The sequence below is a fragment of the Pectinophora gossypiella genome, chromosome 17, assembly GCF_024362695.1.
Source record: "Pectinophora gossypiella chromosome 17, ilPecGoss1.1, whole genome shotgun sequence".
Classification (NCBI taxonomy): domain Eukaryota; kingdom Metazoa; phylum Arthropoda; class Insecta; order Lepidoptera; family Gelechiidae; genus Pectinophora; species Pectinophora gossypiella.
Genome location: NC_065420.1, coordinates 11,373,150 through 11,398,267, shown reverse-complemented (window position 1 = coordinate 11,398,267; position 25,118 = coordinate 11,373,150). Strand labels below are relative to the sequence as shown.

The following is a 25,118-nucleotide window of genomic DNA, read 5'->3' as shown; positions in this document are numbered from 1 at the left end:
ATAACTTCCTACAAAGAAACTTACATACTTTTTTTTTTAGTTATAATTTTAAGCCGACTTGTATTTTAAATTAAGAACAACAATTAAATTATTTTTTTATCATAATCACAATATAATTTGTCTTTGATTTAAGAGTCCCCAACTTGCAGGATCTTGACTAGAGCGTCTACGTTGTCATCACGTACAGCTTTTCTGCTAGCGGCTACCACCGCCTTGCTGTGCTTTCCCACTGAAATCAGATCCTCAATTATCCATTGCTTAAGTAACAAAGGGGTTTGACAGACATACGGACGGGCAACTGTTTTGTCTTTTTTTTTTGAGGTTCGGAACCCTAATAAACAACGCAATATTGCATAAGTGCTCAATTTCCTATAAAATAAATAAAGACCAATATAATATTAGTCAAAACAAACAAGACTAACAAAAAAATGCGGTAACTTTACCCCTAAGCCGTGCAGCTTGTTGTAACACTCTGTGTAAGCTTTTCAGCGAAGCGACAGCCTGCTCTTGTGTGGAGCTCCTGATGTGGCAGCCTGTCAGTAACTCCTCATTCAGCATGACCACTTCCTTGTAACGATTGAGCATTTCTTTCCTGAAAGTGGATTCAAATTGCAAAATACTCAAAATGTCACAATAAATTATTAGCGCTTATTCCTGAATATAAATTCAATCATTGTATTTATGCTATCGAAAATATACTTAAGGGATTTTGTAAAAGTATCGTTTGCAATCTAAATTATAATAGACTTGTAACAAATTAACGTCAAATCGAGGTTTGCATATAAATAAAACAAAAGAAGATTGATCATCCATACAAATCAAAAGAAGCCGCATCTTGCGCAGCAGGTAATAGAGCGGTAATCAACTGTGCACGCTCGGCAGTTTCAGCAGCTAGTCGAGACCTCATTTCTCCGAGTTGAGATGCATTTTCCATTTCTTCACGTAGTTTCTTTTCCGCTTCAGGAAATTGTGCCACGGACTAGAAAAAGATTGAAGCATTTGAGTCATGCATATCAAAATTGTATCCAATCTACAAAAACTACCAAGAAAGAACTCGACTACGCGAGGAACTCGAAAAATATTGATTTTCCCGCCGCGAACCTTTATTTTTTTGTAGAAGGTTTTGTCTATAATTTCAAGTTGTCATCTGAATCGTAAATTACCGACTTTCTCGATTATATTGAAACGCGTGCACAGCACACTCTAGTTTTACAAAATGGTGGACGATCGCGTCATGTCATTCACCGGCGTGGAAAGGAAACTGTCAAACTGTGATACGATTAGTGGAAATTTTCGAGTGTTTTGTATTAAATTCACATAATAAAAGAACAAACATGGTTGAAAATAACGAAGTGGAGCTCTCTGAAGCAGAGGCTGAGCAGTATGATCGACAAATTCGTCTCTGGGGGTTAGAATCTCAGAAAAGGTTACGCGCCTCCAAGGTTCTGATCATTGGAATTGGCGGTCTCGGTGCTGAGACCGCAAAGAACATTATTCTGTCTGGTGTAAAGAGTGTTTGTTTACTAGATAACGAAAAGCTTAAGGAAATTGATCTGTACTCTCAGTTTTTGGCACCTCCCGATAAAATTGGAGAGAACCGGGCGGAAGTTTCGTTGCAAAGAGCGAGAGCGTTGAACCCTATGGTAGACATCACGGCGGAGACCAAAGGAGTAGATGAGCTTCAGGACAGTTATTTCACACAGTTTGACATAGTAGTCGCCACCGGACTGAAGCAAGAACAGCTGGAGCGAATAAATAACGTGTGCCGCGATAGTAACAAGAAATTCCTCTGTGGCGATGTCTGGGGTATGTTTGGTTACATGTTCGCTGACCTCGTCGATCACGAGTACTCTGAAGAAATTGTCCAATACAAAGCTGTGAAACGTGGCCCTGATGACACTGGTGAAAATGCCAGAGAAACTGTTAGCATCACAGTAAAACGCCGAGCTATTTATGTTCCTCTGCAAAATGCTCTGTCAGCTGATTGGTCGAAGCCTGAGTTGCGATCTCGACTGCGTCGTGGCGACCCATCTTATTTTGTCATGAAGGTATTAATGCGTTTCAGAGATGAGCACAACCGTAACCCAGATCCTGCTAAACGGAAGGAAGATACTGAGATTCTTTTGAAAATGCGCGATGAACTTGTTAAAGAGCTGTCTCTGCCAGCTGGATTTGTCAGTGATGCCTTGCTGTCCGATGTATTTGGAACAGTTGCAGGGGCTGCAGCAGTGGTGGGGGGTGTTATTGGTCAGGAGGTTGTGAAAGCTGTCAGCCAGCGTGAACCTCCTCATAACAACATGTTCTTCTTCAATCCAGTGAAATGTGTCGGTTTCGTAGAACTATATGGGCAGTGATCTTTTTTTATTTAACAGTAAGATGTAGTCTTCTAAGAGAAATAATAATTTTAAGCATAAAAGTATTGTAACACAAGTAATTTTCTTTGATTTGTTTCACCTTTTAAACTTTAAAAACTTTATTTACACCATAAACAAAAACAGTTACTTACAGAACAAAAATAGACTTATCAAACAAAAATAAAATTAAATAAAACTTAAATTAACTAATAACCATATAAACTAATGTAATTAGCTGAAATGGAATAATAATAAGTTATTTCATTTTAGGACAATAATAAGTTAAAGTTGCATCATACATACCTGTAAATCAGACAAGTTAAGATAAATACCCAAGCTCTGTATCAAATCGCCAGCCAACCGTATATCAGGTGTAGAAATCTTTACTTGTCCATCTGGCCCAAAATCCATGTCTAACTGAGACTTGTCCCTCAAGCAAATAAAACCAATATGGAGCTCCTTTGCTTCCTCGCTTTGTAATTCTACTTCTTGCTCTAATAAAAAGTTCTGGTTGATCCAAATACAAATTCTCTGGACTCTTTCAGTGATTCTAAATGTAACATAGCTCTCGTGTCTATGCTTGGCCAAGCTAGGAGGGGCAAGAGTGTACATAGAAAATCTGGGCAACTGTTTAGTTAGCTCGAAAATGTGGAACTGTTCACTGTCAGCATAACCAACTAGGGCCTGAAAAAAAAAGTTTTACTGTCCCATTTCAAAAACTTCAAAATTCCATCATCTGGTGGCAGTCCACAATTTATTTCTATACAGTTTTATTATCACAACGGGTAGTTTTAACAACTAGGATATTTCAGAGCACTGTGGATCACAAGTAAGTTCCGGTTACTTGCAAGATAAGATTCTATGCGGGACACTAATGAAATTGATTTCCGGTGCTCTTAAACTCACCACTTACCTTAATATGCACATCAACGGGCACATCCCTCGGCGGGCGCAGCGACACATGCAGTAAGGACCGCAACTCGCTTGCTGGCGGGTGCCGCGCTAGTGTCTCGCCCGTCTCGAATATACCCTCTGCTAAAACCAGCGCCGCGCGGACTACCGTCTCGTTGTTCGTTGATATCGCCAGGCCTAGAGAACCCTGAATAAACACTAGATTTTTAATTTAAACATAACATAAATAGCCTATATACGTCTCACGCTCGGCTTTAACCGGAAGGGATATGGAGCATACGCTGCTCCAGTGCAGGTTGGTGGAGGCATTTTGGGCTAGTAACCCGGGACCAACGGCTTAACACACCTTCCGCTTCCGAAGCACGGAATCATCTTACTTTATCGGACAACCATCGGTGAAATTTAAGATGTACTTCAAAAATTAAATGGATTCAGAAAAATTAACGTTCCCTGCTTTCGGAGGAGACCATTTCACATTGACACCAAATACGAAATTTTGATATATATTTGCAATATCTCAAAACACTCGCGCAACTACGACTATCTCAAATACCTCATCAGGCACAGGCGTAACAGCAACTTGCAGTCTAGTATTGGTAGGCATGGCAGTGGCTGGTCTCTCATCCAGGCTGTTGGTAGCCGAACTGGCGTTGGCTTCGTAATGCTGCAGCTCAACTGTCAGAGCTTGCTTCTTATTAAACAACTCCGTGATGGCCAGCCGATCTTCTTCTGAGGGCAGTTTCTTAGCTGCGTTGAAGCCTGTCTCTTCTTGGTGTGGAGAGTACCCCAGAACTACGAAAAAGAGTTGGTTGAGATGCGCTTAATTTGCTAAAAATGAAAAATACAAATACACTTTATTGCACCAAAATAAAAAAGAAATAATTACAAAAAGACTCTTAACTAAGTACATGGCAAATGGCGACCTTATGAAAACTCGACTCAAGACCTACTTAGTCAATTATACAGTGTCCAAACATTCCTGGTTTTTATTTACTAGGTAGGTATTTGGTTAGGTACTTGAAAACATCGTGAGGAGACCTATATTCCCGAGAAATTTAATTCGGAGGTATGTGACCTAACCTATATTATACCTTTCCCTTCGCTGGTTGGGAGGTCGGGGCAGTCGTTTCTGTGAAAACCGGACCTGTCAAATCTTCAGGTTAGGTAAGCGGACCCCGTGAAAAACGGGGTAACGCTAGGGAGATGATGATGTAGGTACTTATATCCTCAATCTTTTATAAAATCATCACACGCTTACAACATAATAACTCAAGTACCTATTGCCCTCAGACAGCGATGTTTTAGCGAATTACAAAAACGCAATAACTTTGCGCGTACCTTCTCCCTTATCGGAGACGCAGACGAGGTCAGGCGCGCCCACAGAGCGGTAGTCCGACAACAACATGGCGGCGGCGGCGGCTCTCATCTGCACGCGGCGCAGCACCCGGCCCGAGACGCCGTCCCGCCAGTCCACGCGACCGTTATTCCAGCAACATGCCAGCGTCTCGCCTGACCATTGGAGAGAGAGTGCGTTTTGTTTGGACTATAAAAAAGAAGATTTAATTTAAAACTGCTTACTCTGTTCACCAGGATTGGCCTGAGTACGCACCAAGAACGTTAAAAAAAAGGTCTTTTCCCAGCAGTGGTATTCTCTACACTAGATAAAATGCAAGCAAGCTGTGGTAACACTAGTATTCTGTATGGTAGATAAGTAGGTTATTAAAACAGATCACTCTTCCACTAAGCACAGCCTGGACCGGAAATGAATGAATAACCCGGGCGAATAAAATATCTATAACTTAAAATTAAATTAGATTGTGTCTACAGGAATCAGCACCAATATGCGAAGTATCTAGACATGCGAAGTATTCTTTCAAATCAATCTTTATTTCACTGATAGAGAAAGCTCGGTAAGGTGTGGTTACTTAGTTCACCTTGCGATGGATATAGCTCTGACTACCCCAATTGCCCCAATTGGGATATAATCGTGTGCTTATGTGATGTGTTAATAATACAGAAACGTACCTTAACCCTCCACAAGCGGATCCCCTCCTCGTAAATACCAATGGTTCCGTTAGCGAGACCGTACGCGAACCGAACGTCGGTGACCGGCGTGAGGCAAAGCACGGGGCCCGTCTCCGCCAGCTCGACCACGAACTGGTTGTTCTTCAGCACCCGGATGTACGAGTCCTCACAGCCTATCAGCAGCTAGAAGTTTAGCGCAGGTTAATCACGGAATAGAAGGAAGACGTTGGAAGGGTCAAGTGAACGCTAACCTTACGCCATACAAGTGAGTAATGAGCAAATAGTTCAAACTTCAACTTTGCACTATACTCGTCCGCATAATTAACGACACACGGAGCTTCGCGACTTAATGTGATAAATAACAAAATACTTTTGTATGCAGTAAAAGTAATGATAAAATTGCAGCCTATCACATAAAATATACATTGCCGGTAAAATGGCTATGGAATTTGAAAAGCAGTAAAGCTATCGTAGTTATCTGTTTGCAGGTGGTAGTAAAAAAACTCAAAGTTTTCGTTACGATGTCACCCTGTATACGGTAAGTAGATACGTACATTATTGTATATATCATCCTAGTTATTACAAAAAGTAAGATATTCCACATGGCTAGCATCATTATCTATTGAAAAATATTCATAACGCATCCTTCGAGCCGGATCGAATGACCTTCATTTTTTCAGAGGGAGCTGGCTGAATGTTTCTCGTTCATACACCCTACATACCTCATTCTCGCCATCCTTGTCGAAATCGAACGCGATCATGGAGAAGACCTTCCCGCTGACCACATTCCAAAAGACCTCTCCCCCCTCCCAGTTGAGTCCCAGAACGGAACTGTTGCCCCCCACAATCGCAAGCGTCTCGTGGTGTTTGCCGAAACTACCCGCAATTATAACGTTTACTCCGTCCGGCGCCTCCTTGAAGAACAAGTCAGTGTTGTCGTGGACGTCGTAAGCTATGGTTGAAAATAAGCAGATTAATGTTAGGAGATGTTTTTTGAGCTGGACTGGGTACTCATATGCTATAATATTACCTAATATCTGCGTTGGCGAGCCAATAAGCAGCATGTCTCTCGCCACGTCAGGTTTAAGCGGCCCGGACGCGAGTGCGATGACTGCTTGACTGAGGTTTAGTTCTGAGACTTCACCGTGCGCCTGCGATCGCTGTGCGCGGCCGCTCGCTACCGCCCCGTGTGGATGATGGATTATTATCTGAAGAGAGAAGAGATTTATGAAGCTGACGTAAATGTTTGAGTCGGAAGAAGCATAGTTTAATTTAATGAAAGGCCTAGGCATGTATGAATATTTTGATGCGAGTGGGAGAAGTGAAAGTGTCAGAAACGTAGTAATTGGAATTCCCTGGTATCTGCCTACCCTAATAGGAAATAGGCGTGATCTTATGTATGTATAAGAAGAAAACTTTGTATCATTATCATAATGCGTCAAACAGCTTATCTTCCGCAAGCATGTCGCATAACCTGTCAGGTGGAACGTGTGTGTCCTCTAACATGATGGACATGTGTGATGGGTTGATCATCTGTCACTAAACAGTTCATCAATACCTATCTAAAAACCTTCGAATCAATGAAAACTGGTTACAAGTCATCTGATTACTTGTGGCTCTACTTATCACAGCAAAGATTACAGGCTTGAGTTTATGTATGTATTGAGTAAAACTTAATAATTATCATACTTTATCATAACCAGCACACGCAGTGAGGCAAAGGTGTGTGCCATCATACTTTGCTATCGTCACAATGCCAGGCGTTACTTTGTGGTTTAGTTCTAACTTGAACACCGGTTGAACCGTAGATATCTGCATTTTAATACTTTGCAGGATCGTATATTGTTTTGATTACAACTCAATATGAACTTTTGTCTGATATTCGATGGTGTCATGGCAACGGATTGGAATATTCAACAATATAATTATGTCTTGTAGTTATTGAATTTGCTTTTTATTAAGTTCAAGGCAATAAAAACGGACCAGTAAAGAATATAATTACATATTACTACGTAGAAATAACTGGAATTTAATGTTATATTTTTAAAATCGATAATTGAAAAAACCGGTAACCACCCGGAACTATAAAATATTTTTTTTTTTTTTGTTTTGGTTTTCCCCGAAGGGTAAGGCAAAGGGAACTATGCCCATACAGCCATGTCTGACGTATTTTTTTTCTTGATGATTAATGAAATGATGAAAGGTGATGATGATGAAACCTAAGCCCCCACCCTCGGAGTAGACTCCTACTCCGAACCCCAAACGAATTAACTCAAAAGTCCGCATAAACTTTTGAGTTATGAAGCGGCTTCCCAGCACGAAGCGAAAATAGGCAGATACACTTTGTTTATTGAATACTCCAATATAATAACACTCGCGAATGTCTTCCGACTAACTTAATGCGATCATTAACCACAAAACACCACTTCGTATTAATTATTTAGATTACCCAATGAAGAAAGCAACTGTCCCGTTCCCGTTTCCCGCCGAAAAGCCACTATAAAATAAAAACAGCACATCTCTATAAGGTTTATTCGGAAACTTAATCAAGGCATAATAAAAAGTAAACAGTTATTTAGTGTAATCAATAGTAATAAAATAATTACTAATTATCCAATTTCTTCACATTAAATTACTTGATAAGCTTGTCTTTTTTTATTGGAAATTTTTTGTTGATTAATTCATGTATTTATTCATTAATTTGGTCATTCATGTTTTTAAACATTACTTTTGACGGATATTCTAAACGCAACTTCTACTGTCACAACAACAAAATTTGACATCAGATTTTTTCATTTTTTTTCTGGCATTTTATTTTACGCATTGATACAGTGAATACCACTTCAGTTACAATTCCGACATTATAAATTGACGTTAGGCGTGATATGGTGTTTTTTGAATTATCAGTGTCCAAATGGGTAGTGAATTAAACCTCAAGACCGCTGAGACCAGGTATTGTTCAGTTTTTATTTTCTCCGTCATCGCAGTTGTTATTTTGTCTCATTATTGCGCAATTGCTTAATAATAAAGTATCATCATAATCATGTTCAGCTTTTAATATTTTTATGTCACTCAAATCATTATTAATATCACAGTAAAAATAACTTCACTTTATGCCATTTGTAGGTGTGCTACAGTCATCATTTTCATGTGTCGTGTGTTATGCCTGGACTCCACATACTGTTTTATTGCATTTTCTGGCCACAGTATGCCGCGATAATCTTTTATCATCTCATTATCGGCTTCCTAAGGTAATTTTAAATATCTCTTCTAGTTCTATATATGTATGTTGATTAACTTATTTCTCAATAGTTAACATTACTTACAGTTTGTCATGCATCAGTACTTAATGTTCAATCAACTAAATAATTAAAACAAAAAAAATTAACTGCTTAGATTTCAACAAGGTGTATGAACATGCATTTCGGCAATTTAACTTATTTATCATATATAACTTCTTGAAAGTTTAAATAGTGATTACTGATTTATTCTGTAAATGTGTGTATCTGCAAAATGTGATATGTTTTGGTGTTATTCCAGATTTAATTGAATAAAGTCAGCACCAATGGGAGTTGACAAGCAAGTTTTGTGTCATATTTTCCCAATTTTTTGTTTCTATTTTTGTGTTAGTGTATGTGTGTGTAGAATAACTTTAACATGGAATCTGCTAGGCATGTTATTTACCGGCATGACTTGCGAAAATTCATACACTACCTTGCAATCTGTAAGACCAATCAGACAGGTGTCAGATGAATGAGTCAGCTGGTTCCCCCCTCCAACAATTTAGACTTGTAGCTTCAGTTGCCTCTAGGCTTTGACCGCGTACAGACATATTTGCAAAAAAAATCCATCCATCAATAAATTGTGTCAAAATTAATAAATCAATAAACTGTGTGTGAACCTATGAAAGTATTATTTAAGATTTAAAGACAATATTTAAAATGCCTTGTTCAAAAAGACATTCGAAAACAAATAAATCGTCTGAGAAGTTAGAAAATGACAGCCGAGGGGAAGCAGAAAATGTGACCGCGTCAGTGCTGCAGGATGAGGAAGACAAAGATAAAACGTAACTGTTCATTATCAATCCTTTGCCTTTGATTCCATGTCTACCGGTAGTATGAAGTCTACCAGGGCAATTTTTGTTCATAGCTTGTAATAGAAAAAAATGTCTAGATTTTTTTTTTTAATGTGTATCATATTTATTAGTGCCACTTAAAGTCACTTATAATTGTGAACTTTCTAAAAATCACATTTCACTTTAATTTTTTGTTTTAAATACTTTTGACTTGTGATACCTATATAAAGTCTCAAGGTCGAGATTTCCAGACACAGTAGTGGGGTTTGGAGTTTAAAAGGACATTCGGTCTTACAACTACATAATATATGATATCTATAGACTTTGACTTAGTTGAAGAGTATTTGGTATCTGAATAAGTGTTTGTTATGCAGTCTCATATCTGCCTCTCTGCATGTTCTATAGTTCTTGTCATTAAAAGGTGTGGTTTCGACTTTCAGCATTGTGAGCAGAACATGGCTTGGAACTATCTTATTCACTATATGGAAGTAAGATTTATTCCAGTATCCACACTCTATCTCTGTTAAAATGCTTTATTTAATGTTATGTTTACATCATCCTCTTGCCTTTAATTATGAAGACTTCTTGTTATGCTCATATGCTGCTATTTTTTTTTAATATTACTTTTTTATGCAGTGTTGTTTATAATGTTGCTATGTATATTTATAACTTTTAGTAATAATTCGTATTTGTAAATAAGTGAAATAAAAAGTGTTATTATATTATTTTCTTTTTTTTTAGTTTATAGCAATGCTAACGGTTGATGCTACTGAATTTTCTGTTTATTCTTTTTTTTTTTTGGGTTTATGTGGTAATCTACTATTTTTATTCACAGTTGGACTGGTGGGTGGTTCAGTTGGACTCGGCAGTCGGATGCGATGCTACGCTGCGTTGAGAAGACAATATTGTCATGTAAGTTTACCACCATCATTATCTCGTTTTACACAGTTTCCGCTTACCTAACAGGTCCAGTTTTTGACATTTGACGGGTCCGGTTTTTTTTCAGAAGCGACTGTTCGTTTGACCTTCCCGCGAAGGGAAAACCAACCTAATAGAGGTTAGGTCACGTACCTCGGAAATTTCTCGGGAATGTGGGTTTCCTCACGATGTTTTCCGTCACTGCACGTGATAATCATTTACGCTCCAAACATGAATTCGAAAACAAATTCGACAATCATTGGTTTAGGCATGTGCCGGATTGGAACCTGCGACCTCAAAGTGAGAGGCAAGCGTTCTTTCAACTGAGCTACCACAGCTCCAATATTGTCATGTAACTTGTAAAGTGCAGTACACACCAAACCCGCCGTCCCGCCGGCTTGTGTCGGCAATATATTCTCGGCGGCCCTGTTGGCGGCTTCACTCGTCGCAATGCGGAAAACTAATAACTAACTAACTAAACTAAAGTGTCTCCGGGCAACGAAACACGTAGATTACGCGAGTTGGTCAAATAACATAGCATTATTTAATTAACATGTAATCTAATATTATACAGCCTCGGTGGTCTAGTGGTTAGAGCGTTAGGCTCACGATCTGGAGGTCCGGGTTCGATTCCCGATGGGGACATTGTCGAAATCACTTTGTGAGACTGTCCTTTGTTTGGTAAGGACTTTTCAGGCTTGAATCACCTGATTGTTCGAAAAATAAGATGATTTCGTGCTTCGGAGGGCACGTCAAGCCGTCCCGGCTATTAGCCATAAAAACACCTCCAACAACCCGCAGTGGAGCAGCGTGGTGGAGTATGCTCCATACCCCCTCCGGTTGATTGAGGGGAGGCCTGTGCCCAGCATACTCCACCACGCAAAAAACACAAATACTACGCAATTTGAAAATTCTACAAAGAGATGAAAATTATAACAATTGAATATCAATTTTTGTAACAAAGAAACCCTTCTTTGTTCAGCGTCGGGTGTTAAAAAGAGATACAAAAATTGATATTCAATCAGTTAGTACATTGTCTGACGGACGAAGTCCTCAAAGCCCTTGCAGGAAGTCGCATCGAAAACCGGCATGTTATCAGTATTATTCTCGACCTTGTCGAAAGGTACGTAGGTATGTTATGTATTTATATGAAGTCATCAATGCAAAGAGCGACTAATTTTGTGAATGCATATGGATAACCATATCTTATCTGTGCTGGGTAACTCCGGGAAGAAACAGTTTGATAACATTGCAAAATCCGTCACAATATAGCAATGGGGAATGGATGAAAAAAAAAAAGTACTTGAATATTTTTCTATGAGTAGGAATAACCCTTTTCACGAAAATAAAAAATGTTTCAGATTTTTCGGTTGCGTCAAATCGATATAATAAATTAAATCTTTTTTTTCCCGCCACTAGGTCTGTACTACGTCTGTATGAAAAATTTCCATAGACTTTAACCTAAAAAAGGCTCATTGACAACTGACACGTTTAGGCGCAGAATGTCCAATTCGCAAAATGTCCAGTTCGCAAAACGTCCAATTCGCAGAATGTCCAGTTCGCAAATGGTCCAATTCGCAAAATGTCCAGTTCGCAAATTGTCCAATTCGCAGAATGTCCAATATTCATCGTAACGTGATTAATTTACTAATTAAAAAAGTTGGGTTCTAATGATACGTCAAATTATTAGTTAAAATCAGGTTTTATCTTCCCCACATTTCTTTCAATACAAGGTATGTTTATAAAATCAACATATAACATAATAACATAAACTGTCACTCTACAAGTGACAGTTTTTTTTTTACTTTGTTTAAAATTATAATTAGCGGACGAATTAGAATCAGCTTAACTTTTTTTATTGATTTGGTAATTTAAATTGTATTGATATTTAAATATATTGTATAACTAACAGTTCCCTTCAATTTTTGACTTTAAAATTATAATCAGCGTATGTTTATGTTATATGTTGATTTTATAAACATACCTTGTATTGAAAGAAATGTGGGGAAGATAAAACCTGATTTTAACTAATAATTTGACGTATCATTAGAACCCAAATTTTTTAATTAGTAAATTAATCACGTTACGATGAATATTGGACATTCTGCGAATTGGACAATTTGCGAACTGGACATTTTGCGAATTGGACCATTTGCGAACTGGACATTCTGCGAATTGGACGTTTTGCGAACTGGACATTTTGCGAATTGGACATTCTGCGCCTAAACGAACTGACAGTGGCATGTAATAAACCATACATAAGCCATTTAGGAGGAAAAAAAAAACAAAAACATACACAAATATGTATACATATATATGTATTATGTATACTTAGTTCATCTATGGGTCTGTCCACTATCTTTTATTAATAATAATAACCTATTGTTTCAATGCGTATATATAATCGATCTACTATTGTTCCTATAAAGAAATCTAGTATAAATAAATAAATAAATAAATAAAATCTTTATTCGTTTTAGACAATATTTTCTTTTAAATGCTAGTTGACCCAAGCCCCCCTTTAAACTGGGAAAGTCTGTGTTAGGAGGCTTGGCTCTTCCTTATCTTAACTTACTTAATTAGTGACTTATTATACCAAATATGTATGTATTATATCTATGTCTTTCCTTAATGTATATTTTTATCATTGTTTTATATTTATATTTCTGTACTTAGGAGTGCAGATGGATGTGTGTGTGTGTGCGTGTGTGCGCATGTAGGCAATGTGTGCAGTGCATGCATACGTGTGCGCGCTTATGTATATTTACAATAAAATTAAATAGAATCCATTAACAAATAATACTAATTATTGACCGACGATCTGGTGAAGGTCGCGGGTAGCCGCTGGATGTGGGCAGCGCAGGACCGATCGTAGTGGAGATCCTTGGGGGAGGCCTATGCCCAACAGTGGGCGTCGTACGGCTGATGATGATGATGTATATATATATATATATATATATGCATGCATGTACATGTACACACCTGCACCCATACATATATATACATAAGTACAAGCGCACACATACACACAGACACACACCCACACTACTCCAAAACAGAAACTAGTGTAACCAATGTATGACTGAAACATTTTATGCTTGGCATTGTAAAATCTTTTCAGTTTCATCATAGTTTTTCGATTTTAGTAGTTTAGTAGTTAGTATTTTACATTCCCGGTGTATCATTGAGTATATAGGTATGGACGAGTTTATTCCATTGTATATAAAAGCCGATAGCCAGTTGTACTGATGTCTAGCAAAAGTTGTGCGTACAATGGGTACATCTGCTACCAAATTAATTCGCCTCTTCTTTGTTTTATTGGGGTCGTATTCTAAGGTTGAGTGTTTTCTTAGTACAGAATTTAAAATATATAGTTGACGTACAGTAAGTAGGTTACATTCTGAATACAGTTGTTCAGTAGGGTACCTTTTATTTTTAAAATACATGAGCTTTATCAAAGCACGTTGAGTTCGCTCTAGGTGAAGAAACTGGGTTTTAGCAGCCCCACCCCACGCGGGGATGCAATACGTTAGTATGGATTGCGCCAGAGCAAAGTAGATTTCATTAAGAAGATTTCTTGTAGAGTTATGGTCACCCAAGGCCCGTCGGGGCACCACATACCTAAGCGATTTAAAAATGTAAGTTATTTTTCGAAGTATCAATTTAACATAAACATATGTATAATAGGTATATACCTAATTTACTTTTTGATTTTGTGGGAATTGATTTTTGTTTTTATAGTTCTTACCCGTGTTTACGGAAACTCACAAAGAGAAAATTTAAATCGAAAAATAAAATTTAACTCGGACGGGACTTGAACCCTTGAAACCTTGGGAGCGCCATTTAGAAACCCGGTAACGGACTTGCGCCAATGACTTATTCATTTATCTTAAGTGCAGTTTTTACTAACACATTTGTCACGAGCATTATAGACGGCAATACGGCTCACCACTTATCACGTTGGTCTAACAGAAAGCTACGTGAGCTGTGGGTACTTAGTTCATCTTGCGACGGATGTACCTTTGACTACTCCCATCGGAATATAGTCGTGAGTTTATCATCATCTTCATTAAGAGCCACGCTCTTGTCGGTGTAGCATTTTCCATGCTACTTTTTAGGGAAAAATAGGGTAGTGGTTTCCCTCTTGCCTTCCGCCCAGCAATACTCTATCTGACGCGAGTGGGATGACGCCCAGAGGAGTCTATTTTAAAGCTGTACTAGGACTCTTGTCCTCCGCCTCTGAACACTACTGACAGTACTGCTGTCCTCTGTCAGCTTCTAGGTTACAGCCCCTGTGACTTGCACCTTCCGCCCTGCGCATTGCCGTACCGATGGCTCCCATTTCCGCCTCTGCAACCGTTGAGGTTTTTACCCGTATCCCTGGGCAAGGCTTTCCGAACTCAGCCACCATCTCACCCCGGCCTACTGAAGTAAGAGACGCGTCGAACAGGAATGAAGAAGCAAGGGATCTACGTTATACCCCGTAGGTCTGGGTCCCTATCCGAACTCAGCCACCATCTCACTCCGGCCTACTGAAGTAAGAGGCGCCCACCTCCACGGCAAGGTCGCGCCGAACAGGAATTGCCCCAGTGGAGGGCAGAGAAGATGACTCTACCCCTGGGGCCGGATTGGTCTTGTATAAAACCAAAACCAGAGGCATGAGAAATTTCAAATATTAGGAAATAAAGGCTCCCAAAGTTTCGACACCAAAATGGATTGTTATGAAGATTAAGCTTATCATCAATTGCTTACATGCTCCAATGTTATTACGTATTATATTGACATCCTCTTATCCAGTCGCGTGTATGATTGCTTTGCCTTAGCATTATGACATTGCATATTTGATTTAATACTGAACTGACTCAAATGTTCCTTTATATCTATATTTACACGAAGATAAGATAACAATCGGTTGTGAGTCACAAACAATCATTTTACACATGCCACAAAGCAATCGTTTGTAATACAAAATGAGCAAATAACAGGCGATAGAAGAAAAAACCAGGTCGCAGACCACCTATCTTCTTAGAGAATTATATAAAACTAGATGTCGCGTGGTTCGCTCGCTGCAAGCAGCTCGCGTGTCCTGTATTAGTTCGAACATTGTATGGCGGCCATCTTGTTTTTCCGCCATTTTGTTTTTTTTCACCGGCGATTGATTTGACCAAGACTTAAATAGGTCTCGTGAAAACAAAAAAAGTTCCAGGTGCGATAGGTTTGCCAGGCCGTAGGGTGTCTCTCTGGTGGGGAGCAGTTTACGAAGATCGAAAAGTATATCCATATTCAACACGACATGCTGATCACACCCCACAAAGCAAACAGTCGCCCAGTGTGTGTGTGTGTGTGTGGAAACCACCCCTCTCCCTGGATCCGTTAACAAAACCTCGCAACAGACAAGCTAGTTTAAATCCAGGTCAAAATTTATTGCAGGGAAAATTGAATCCAGGGAAAATTCCACTTGTTATTAACTCAGAATTATGGTCTGAATCACCCCTCAGTATTCGTTACGATGTCGCTAACATCCTGTATATTGCTCCGGCCAAGTAGTTAATGCCATCTGCGGCAAATCTACAATAAGTCACGTCAAAAAAAAACCTGTACCTTAGTAAATGTAATGTGCGAAGCTGGAAGATAAATTGTTACATCACGAATATATTTACATTCCAAAAATGTTCCCAAAAAATGTAATGTGGTATAGCCAGTATTTTGTCACCATGACTCGACTATTTTTGAGTACAACCTAACGCCGAAGGTCACACGTTTCAAGGGCAAAACAATCTCGAACAACCATGACTCATCGAAAATTATTACGTATTTAGATAAAGTTCCAATTCCATCAGAAAATTAGAGAGAATAGGTAATTTTGTACCTAGTTAATCGGTTTGTCCTTGGTATTTTTGTACCAAGTGTTACTAAAACGCCGACTACAATGAATTCGTAGGTTTATTGATTTCATTTTTTTTTTATTTTGCCAAGTTTTTATATTGGCTCAACTATGCCTGATGGTAAACATAGAGAAGTCCTAATTGCAGTAGCAACTGAAAAGCAACTCAATGAGTCAGTTTCTAATCAGTTGCGACTACCATACTGGCCTACTAGGTGCTTCTACACGCTTCGCTTGAAGGACCCCATATTGTAAGAAGGTGGTATTGTATTTTGTCGTCTAGTTACTAATCATCATCTCCCTAGCGATTTTAAGGGGTGAGCAACCGCTGTCTATTAAAGCCGTTAAAGAATAAGAGAGCGCGCGTAAACTGTCATAAATGCTAATTACACTTGCCAATTTATACTTCGCGATGTTTAAAGGTCACGGACTTGCCGATCAGGAACGTGTAAGGACTTACTACACCCACCTGTCGCGTGAAGGTCACGGGTGGTTACCATGGTTACTCCCCACCAACTCGCTCGAAATCGTGGTTACCATGGTTACGACCCGCCGATTTACTATTAGACTACATGATCTGATCGGGAAACGGGAGTTGGTGGGGAGTAAACATGGCAACCACCGTGACCTGAAGTCTAATAGAAAATTGGTAGGGCGTAACCACGGTAACCACGATCTCTACCGAGTTGATGGTAGTAACTATGGTAACTACGATCTAAAGCTACTGTAATAGCGTCGATTTTCCCAATCTCTGATGTGACTTTGACGCATCGGTCTGGGTGAATTAGGTAATGTAATTAGCTCTATACCTAATCATGTGTTTTCTTTATAGAAGTCATACTTGTCATTACTTTTATTAATTCACAAACTGTACCTATCCCTTGGGAATTGCGAGATATTCCCGCCACAAGTATCCTAGGATTACTTAATGGGAGGTCTCGGCCACGATGTAACTAAAAATCTGTGAAATAAAGAATATTTTTATTTATTTATTTTTATATCATTTATTGCTTTCTCGCTCACACGAACGGGGTAAGATGGTACTAGGTAAAAAACGAGTTCTTGCATGGATTGTCCGGACCGTGTTTACGTATCCGCTATATAGCAATAATGATATTGCAACTTGTGTTTTTGTGAATGACGTCAAAGTAGACTTACATCCATATTCTTAGTTGTTAACTCGAAACATCCTCGATTCGTCACATCGCGTTCCATACGTGTAAGTGTGTTAGATAGGTACATAATAAATAACATAACATACATAAACAGCCTATATACGTTCCACTGCTGGGCACAGGCCTCCCCTCAATCAACCGGAGGGGATATGGAGCATACTCCACCACGCTGCTCCAATGCGGGTTGGTGGAGGTGTTTTTACGGCTAATAGTCGGGACCAACGGCTTAACGTGCCCTCCGAAGCACGGAATCATCTTACTTTTTCAGATAATCAAGTGATTCAAGCCTGAAAAGTCCTTACCAATCAAAGGACAGTCTCACAAAGTGATTTCGACAATGTCCCCATCGGGAATCGAAGCCGGACCTCCATATCGTGAGCTAACCGCTCCAACCACTAGACCACGGAGGCTGTTAACATAACATCAAATTACTCAAATATAATACAAATGTAAATAAACAAAAATAATTATTGAGGAGAGGTATTATGGGGGGGGGGGGGGGGGGTATGGAGCATACTCTACCACGTTGCTACAGTGTGAAAACACCACAACTCAACTAAACATTCAAAATTCTTTGGCAGGTCTAAAAACAGCGTACAAGCGGTTCTACGTGGACATCGGGTCTGTGGTGGGACAGAGCGACAAGATATGGACCATCTCTCTCAACGACGACTCCAACAAGACTCCGCTGGTGCTGCTGCACGGCATGGGCGCTGGGCTGGCGCTCTGGTGCCCTAATCTGGACGCCTTTGCCGCCCACAGGCCTGTGTATGCCATTGACTTGTTAGGTAAGCTCAATGCCTTAATAGCGGCTTTAGCGGCTCAGTAATAACCCTGACACCAGGGTTGAGAAGGTTGGGAACCCACACGATAGCAGAAGATAACAATACACCATCATATTGGGAAAGACCCAATCCCGTTGTCGAATTTTACGACACGCTCGGGAAGACAAACAAACAAACAAAAAAAGAAAATCCGCCCTGATTACTAAATAAAGACAGATCTAAGTGACAAAAACTTTTTTCTATTTAACTTATTTATGAATGTTAATAAGGAACAGTGTAATAATAGATGCGACATTTTGTCACGTTTTTCTATGACGTCTCAGGTTGCTTTTTCGTACAAATTCAAAAATATCTTATTCAGTAGGTAACATAGTTACACTTTGAATCGTCACTTTTTACATAACGAACGTCTCATCCGCCTAAAACTACTGCAGCTTCTCACAACCTGTATAGCCGGGGAAAAGAAGCTGCAAGAAAAACCTCGGCACAGGGCCCTAGACCTTCTTTAATTAATAATTCTATAGTGATTTCGTGTTTTGACGTTTAGTAAAAAGTAACTGATTTGACTAGTTGGAAACTTCCCGATTGTTACAATAGAAGAAGGAGAATTGTAGATAATATATTTTGATCAGGTTTCGGGCGGAGCTCGCGGCCGAAGTTCTCGTCAGACGCAACGAAGGTGGAGGCGCAGTGGGTGGAGTCAGTCGAGGAGTGGCGGCGGGAGGTCAACCTGGGGGAGTTCGTCCTGCTGGGGCACAGCCTCGGGGGGTACATCGCGACCGCGTACGCCTTGAAGTACCCTGAGCGGTGAGTTATTATTCAAAATTCGAATAAACAATTCATCAACATCACCTCTCTAGCATTATTCCATTATTCACAGGGTCCGCTTACCTAACCTGAAGATTTGACAGGACCGGTATTTACAGAAGCGACTGCCTGTCTGACCTTCCAACCCGCGAAGGGAAAATCAGCCCAATACAAGTTCCTCAGGCTCCGAAACGCATTGCTCTTCCTTCTCCGCTGCTGAGCACGTGTTATTACTTATCACTTATGATCCAAACATGAATTCTGAAAACGATTTCGTAAATCATAGTTTTAGGCCCGTGCTAGATCCGAACCTGCGACCTTACAGTGAGAGTCGAGCTTTCTTCCAACTGGGCTACCACTGGTGTACACCGTGACAACCTGTAACAGTATCTTAATACAACAGAAACAAATCTTCCTTCGCAGCGTCCGCCATTTAATCCTGGCGGACCCGTGGGGCTTCCCGGAGAGGCCGTCCAATGTTTACGAGAAGTACCAGGTGCCGCTCTGGATCCGCGCCGTGGTGACGGTGATCCAGCCGCTGAACCCGCTGTGGGCGGTGCGCGTGGCCGGCCCCGCGGGCAAGTGGCTCGTCAGCAAGACGCGGCCCGACATCGCGCGCAAGTACACCAAGTACGTGCCCGACGCGAACACCGTCATACCGGAGTACATCTACCAGTGCAACTCGCAGACGCCCAGGTTGGTTCACCAACATTTTTTCCTGGTTAAACTACGATCTACGAATAACAACCTCCAAGGTCTAGTGGTTAGAGCGTTGAGCTGGAGGTCCGGGTTCGATTCCCGATGGGGACATTGTCGAAATCACTTTAAGAGGCTGTCCTTTGTTTGGTAAGGACTTTGCAGGCTTGAATCACTTGGGGGGTTAAAAAAGCCACATCGAAGCAGTTCATCTAAAAAAGCAATATTGCCATTCTGAAAAAGTAAGATGATTCTGTGCTTCGGAAGGCACGTTAAGCCGTTGGTCTCGGCTATAAAAACACCTCAACCAACCAGCAGTGGAGCAGCGTGGTGGAGTATGCTCCATATCCCCTCCGGTTGATTGAGGGGTACACATCCCAACACTACTATGTAAATAATTTTACCACCTTTTTCTATTTTTGAATGTGTTCTCGCAAATAATCTAGTAATAGTATATCTAATAGTTTAATTTTCACTGAACCCTGGCCTTTTTTGGTGAACTGCGGCACCCATATACCTTTATGTTTTCCAACCAAATATTAATTTAATGTGTGTATATTTTAATGTTGTAAATGTATAATAATGTGTGTCGGAGATTTTACCTAAATAAACTTATTTATTATTATTATTTTTAAATAAATTAATTTGATTACATTGAATTTTAGTGGCGAAAGCGCGTTCCACTCGTTAATGAACGGGCTGGCGTGGGCCAAGAACCCGATGGCGACCCGGCTGGACAAACTGGACCCGGCGCTGCCCGTCACCGTGCTGTACGGCTCGCGGTCCTGGATCGACAACGTGGCCGGGCAGACCCTCGCCGAGCAGCGGCCCAACTGCAAGACTCACGTACAGGTGACATATAAAGAAACGCCTACAAGACCTAAAGCCTATTTTAATACACACCTCCTCTCTTCCCTTCAACGTTGCTGTGCCCTACAGGGTCCATGTTTTAGTTCCTATGCCTATGTAACACCCCATTGTACTACATGGAATGCAATAAATAATTGAGAATTGAATTAAGACTAGTTTCCAACTAGTCAAATCAGTTACTTTTTACTAAACGTCAAAACACGAAATTACTATGGAATGTGTATGAAAAAGTCGACGACGTAGAACAGTAGTGACATCATAGAAAAACGTGATAAAATCTCGACGGTATTATTACGTTTTTCTTGATAAAAAATTCAGAAAAAAGTTAAATAGAAAAATATTTCTTTTTCATTCTGTTCTGAGGTCTGTATTTAGTAGTCAGAATTTCATAATTTATCGTTAAATTTTGCCAACAAAAATAATAAATATGAAATTGAATAAGAATAGGTTACATCTAAGTGTTGAAGTAAGGGTATGTAAGTTGTGTGCGTAAGTGAGTGTGCTTATGAATGTGTGTGAGAGTATGTGAGAGTGTGTGTGTGTGTGTGTGTGTATAATGTTCTTTTAATCATGGCATTACCGCTCTTCTCCAGGTGATAAACGGCGCAGGCCACCACGTATACTTAGACAAGCCGGAAGTATTCAACAAGTTCGTGAATGAGGCCTGCGCGAGCGTGGACGAGGCGGGTGCACGAGAACCGATGACGTCAGAACCGGAGACAAAAGATGTCACGGACGCGACCGAAGCGCCCAGCACACCCGCATCAACAGTGACACCCACATCACCCGCAACACCCCCCCCCCCAACACCCGCCTCTAATGCGCAAACGCCCACCTCTTGACCGATGGTAGATTGCCACTCCATCTTGACTCAATAGTAGTTGAGCAGTCGTAACGGCGCTGCAGTCAAAGGAGACCTGTGAAACTATTCTCAGATATTGAAGTCAATTACAGTCAATTACATACGTACTTCACTCTTCCTCTTCGAAAGTCGGTTAAAAACTTCACTATTGAGTACATTCACAATGTAACAACGATTGAAGTTAATCCAATAATAAATTTAGCATCGGCTGCTTTTAACGGCATTCGAAAAAGAAGAAAATGTTCAACTCGATTGTATGTTCTTTATTCGAATTTTTATTTTTTCATATAAGTTCTTATAGAGAACATACTGCGTGGACCATTTGACAGGTCTCCTTATTCCACAGCGCCATCTAGCGGAAGGAAATTGACTGAATTTTGCGACTTATTTTATAGCTGTTCATGTATTGAGCGGAATCTTAGCGGACGGAACGTACCGTTGGCATAATATACGAATCACCGAATTTCAATGAATCAATCAAGGAATTCATACGAAATATAAACAGTCCACACGTCCCACTGCTGGGGACAGGCCTCCCCATAAGCAACCCGGGGTATTGAGCATTCTCCTGCTCCACTGCGCGTGGTGGTGTTTGGGCTAGTAGCCCCGAGACCAAAACGTGTCTTCTAAAGCCCGGAATCATCGTAATTTCGAGGGCAATCAGGAGATTCAAAGGACTGACGCACAAAGAAATAACAAAGCAAGAAATTCTGACGATCCATCCGCTCTCATTCTGCCTAAGTAGACACATATAGGATGAATGGACGGTAAAACTTGTGGCTATCGATTGTGTTCAAGGCAAATCGGGGTTTTCGCGGTTAGACGTTATTGTACCTGCATTATTAATGATAATGACGTATTCAATTATATGACGTCTTTATTTTGGCTAGAGAAAGCTTATTAACCACGATAATATGCCATTCTATTGCTAAGCACTGTTTTTGGACAGATTTTTTTACAATATCGATTAGAAATAAATAAATATAGATGATATCCTGGCATGAAACTGTGTGATAGAAAATTTGGGCAAACCATTTTCTATGAATTTTGTTATGTCGGACTATCTCTTAAAAATCTACCCTAAAATTTGGCTTGTAATTTGTTTTTTACTTGTCTTATTTGTTCATAAATCATTGAAAAATCAGTGAATATAAACTATGATTTATAAGATCATTCATAGATTCCGAATCTATGAAATTTCAATGGCGATTATACTGAAATCAGGGCGCCATACTTGTTGTTAAAATAGGACAAGTATAAAAACAGGTTATACAGGTAACACGAGAAATAATATTTATTTAGATTTTCTCCTATCGCTTACGCCATAATAGCCTCAGGAGCTTCAGGAGCGGTCCAGCTTTTCTGTCGGGGTGGGGAGGTCACCAGGTCGCAGACAACCTGTCTTCGTAGAGAATTAGATAAAATTGCAGCGGCCACCCAACCTGTCGCCCAGGGTGGAGAGGGGTCATAGGCCCCCCCTGGATCCGCCCATGACTAGGCTAATCTGACCATGTTATAACATTTTCTACACAAGTGCCATCTCAAATCCTATTTACAAACGTTTACTTAACACATCAAATATGAAATTTTACTTAAGTTGTATTTAATTTTTACCAAGTGTTCTATTGTTAGCTACGGGTACAAAAATGAGTGATGAAAATCACAGCACACGTGCAAATAATATATTTTACTAATACTATTAACTTATTTGACGTAATGATTGTTAAAATACCTGTTTTTCCACTGTTAATAACCATAACGACTTAAGACCACAGAATAATTGGAATTGTAACTGTCTGGAAATGTCACTTCAAGGCCCTGCGCAGACGACAGACTATCCGTGACGCACTTTTTAGTCTGTGAAAATATAACCTATGCAATGATATGCAGTAACGCGCCGGACTTTTTGCGCGTCGTGTGCGTTACTGCATATAATTGCATAGGTTATATTTTCACAGACTAAAAAGTGCGTCACGGATAGTCTGTCGTCTGCGCAGGGCCTAATCATGGTATAAGAAGACCAGGTGTGCTCAAAATTGACAGCTAACATTTCAAGGTTAGCCCAGCTGACGTCATCCCGCCCTACGTTGCCATTTCGTAAAAAAAAAATACCCACGACCAATGTTTTTGTATTTACTTTGCAAGGAAATTTTGAACTTTTAGTAAAAGATTTATATATGTGACAAGTAACAGTAACCAAATACATTAGTCAGTAATTCAGTTAATTTTCAATAATAAAATTTACGTCTTTGGAATGTTGGATTAATTTGTTGGTAACACAGTGTTAACACTTACGTCATCAATGGGCTAGCAATGGTGGCTTGTCATAGGATTGAGCATACCTGGTTTTCTTACACTATGACTTTAATATTTGACTATCCACCAAACTAAAATCAACAACAAAACTGACACACATACGTAGGTATACAAACAGGCGTTTTATATGAAAATCACCACAGACCCAAAATTCAGTTACTATTTAATGGTGAACCAAATATAATTGAGGTCAACGCTATAATAACATATTTATTGTACATAAATATGGGTTAACGCTTCATATCCGCGGTCGAATATAAATCAAATGTCAGAAAAAAAACATAAAGGGTAAGGATTTTAATAAGAACGCATTTTTGACGTTAGATGTATTTTAGTTCCTATTATTTACTAGATTTCAAACATTTCCTCCACATCCATTCCAACTTTTAAACAAATTGTGTTGTACTAATATCGTTAAAAGCTTCAATAACCTCTTTATAAACAATTTAAAGAAACTATTATGACGAGGTTATAAACTTAAGGGATAATTAAAAAAAATAGAAAATGTAAAACGTCTTACGCAAATCGCACAATGGTGTCAATACGAGCGAACATAAACCTCACCTAATTTGAATAGCTCTTAAACTGGTTCCGTCCTTCACTTACAATAAGTGCAAGAAAGAGAGGTAGAGCTATTTTTATTCCTGTCAAATTAATTAAAATTACGCCGGTAGGTGCCCGAATTGGTACCAGTGTGTGTATATTCTACTTACTAGTTAATTGTTTGGCCTCAGGCGTTTTGATACACGGAGTGAAGGTTAATTATGTAAATAAAGATAATTTATTGAACGACTTGTGTGTTTTTTTTTGTTCTTCCACCCTTCGCAAGATATTTTCTTTGGCATATTTTCATGATAATAGTATCTTCAATTTCTTCTATATTGATCTTAGCGGTAATTGGGTAGTTTCCAACAAGTCAAATCAGTTACTTTTTACTAAACGTCAAAACACGAAATTACTATGGATTTGTATGAAAAAGCAACCTGTGACGTCAGAGAAAAAGGTAAAAAAATTTCGCACTTTAATACATTTTTCTTTATTAAAATTCATAAATAAGTGAAATAGAAAAAAAGATTTTTTGTCACCTTTAGATCTTTATTTAGTAATCACAATTTTATAATTTATCTTTGACCTAGGAAACTACCCAATTGAAGATCTGGCTCTGCACGGCAACGGAATTAGTGTTGCCGCTCGATAGTGCCCTATCGATAGTTTTCGATCGAACTATCGATAGTTTACCAAAAAACGATAGTATCGATAATTAATCGATAGTATCGATAGCTCTTTTTTGGCGATACTATTGATAAGCAACGATAGTATCGATACTATCGATAGTTAAAAGATGAAAAACTATCGATAGTTGAAAAACAAAAAACTATCAATACTATCGATAGTATCGCTCTTCGATATTGCGCAAGCTATCGATACTATCGATAGTT

The 25,118-nt window shown here is 39.4% G+C and overlaps 3 protein-coding genes and 1 long non-coding RNA gene across 9 annotated transcripts in view; 3 read left to right on the top strand and 1 right to left on the bottom strand.

Annotated features, from left to right (window-relative positions):
* The window catches only part of LOC126374250 (uncharacterized), a 131,882-nt gene that overhangs the window by 62,143 nt on the left and 44,621 nt on the right, over nt 1–25,118 (top strand). The gene's annotated exons all lie outside the window — the stretch shown is intronic.
* Nucleotides 84–7,109, bottom strand: LOC126374159 (Bardet-Biedl syndrome 2 protein homolog). Its single transcript, XM_050020630.1, has 11 exons — nt 6,981–7,109; nt 6,322–6,499; nt 6,014–6,243; nt 5,292–5,474; nt 4,605–4,809; nt 3,820–4,058; nt 3,268–3,453; nt 2,658–3,038; nt 816–979; nt 444–592; nt 84–229 (listed from the first exon to the last, which is right to left on the bottom strand). The coding sequence occupies exons 1-11, from the start codon at nt 7,107–7,109 to the stop codon at nt 129–131; spliced, it is 2,145 nt and encodes a 714-aa protein (XP_049876587.1). The 3' UTR covers nt 84–128.
* Nucleotides 1,228–2,430, top strand: LOC126374194 (SUMO-activating enzyme subunit 1). Its single transcript, XM_050020694.1, has one exon. The coding sequence runs from the start codon at nt 1,335–1,337 to the stop codon at nt 2,352–2,354; it is 1,020 nt and encodes a 339-aa protein (XP_049876651.1). The 5' UTR covers nt 1,228–1,334; the 3' UTR covers nt 2,355–2,430.
* On the top strand, nt 8,059–24,471 carry LOC126374183 (1-acylglycerol-3-phosphate O-acyltransferase ABHD5). Of its 6 annotated transcripts, none has more exons than XM_050020677.1 (8): nt 8,059–8,243; nt 9,807–9,854; nt 10,202–10,278; nt 17,925–18,131; nt 18,761–18,935; nt 19,359–19,631; nt 20,297–20,483; nt 21,095–24,471. In XM_050020677.1, exons 1-8 carry the CDS (start codon nt 8,206–8,208, stop codon nt 21,341–21,343), a joined length of 1,254 nt encoding a protein of 417 aa, XP_049876634.1. In that variant the 5' UTR covers nt 8,059–8,205; the 3' UTR covers nt 21,344–24,471. The 6 variants fall into 6 exon arrangements, with proteins under 6 accessions (XP_049876634.1, XP_049876635.1, XP_049876636.1 ...); XM_050020679.1 differs by lacking the exon at nt 9,807–9,854 and adding an exon at nt 8,832–8,870 and having other exon boundaries at nt 8,060–8,243; XM_050020676.1 differs by lacking the exon at nt 9,807–9,854 and adding an exon at nt 8,418–8,542 and having other exon boundaries at nt 8,060–8,243.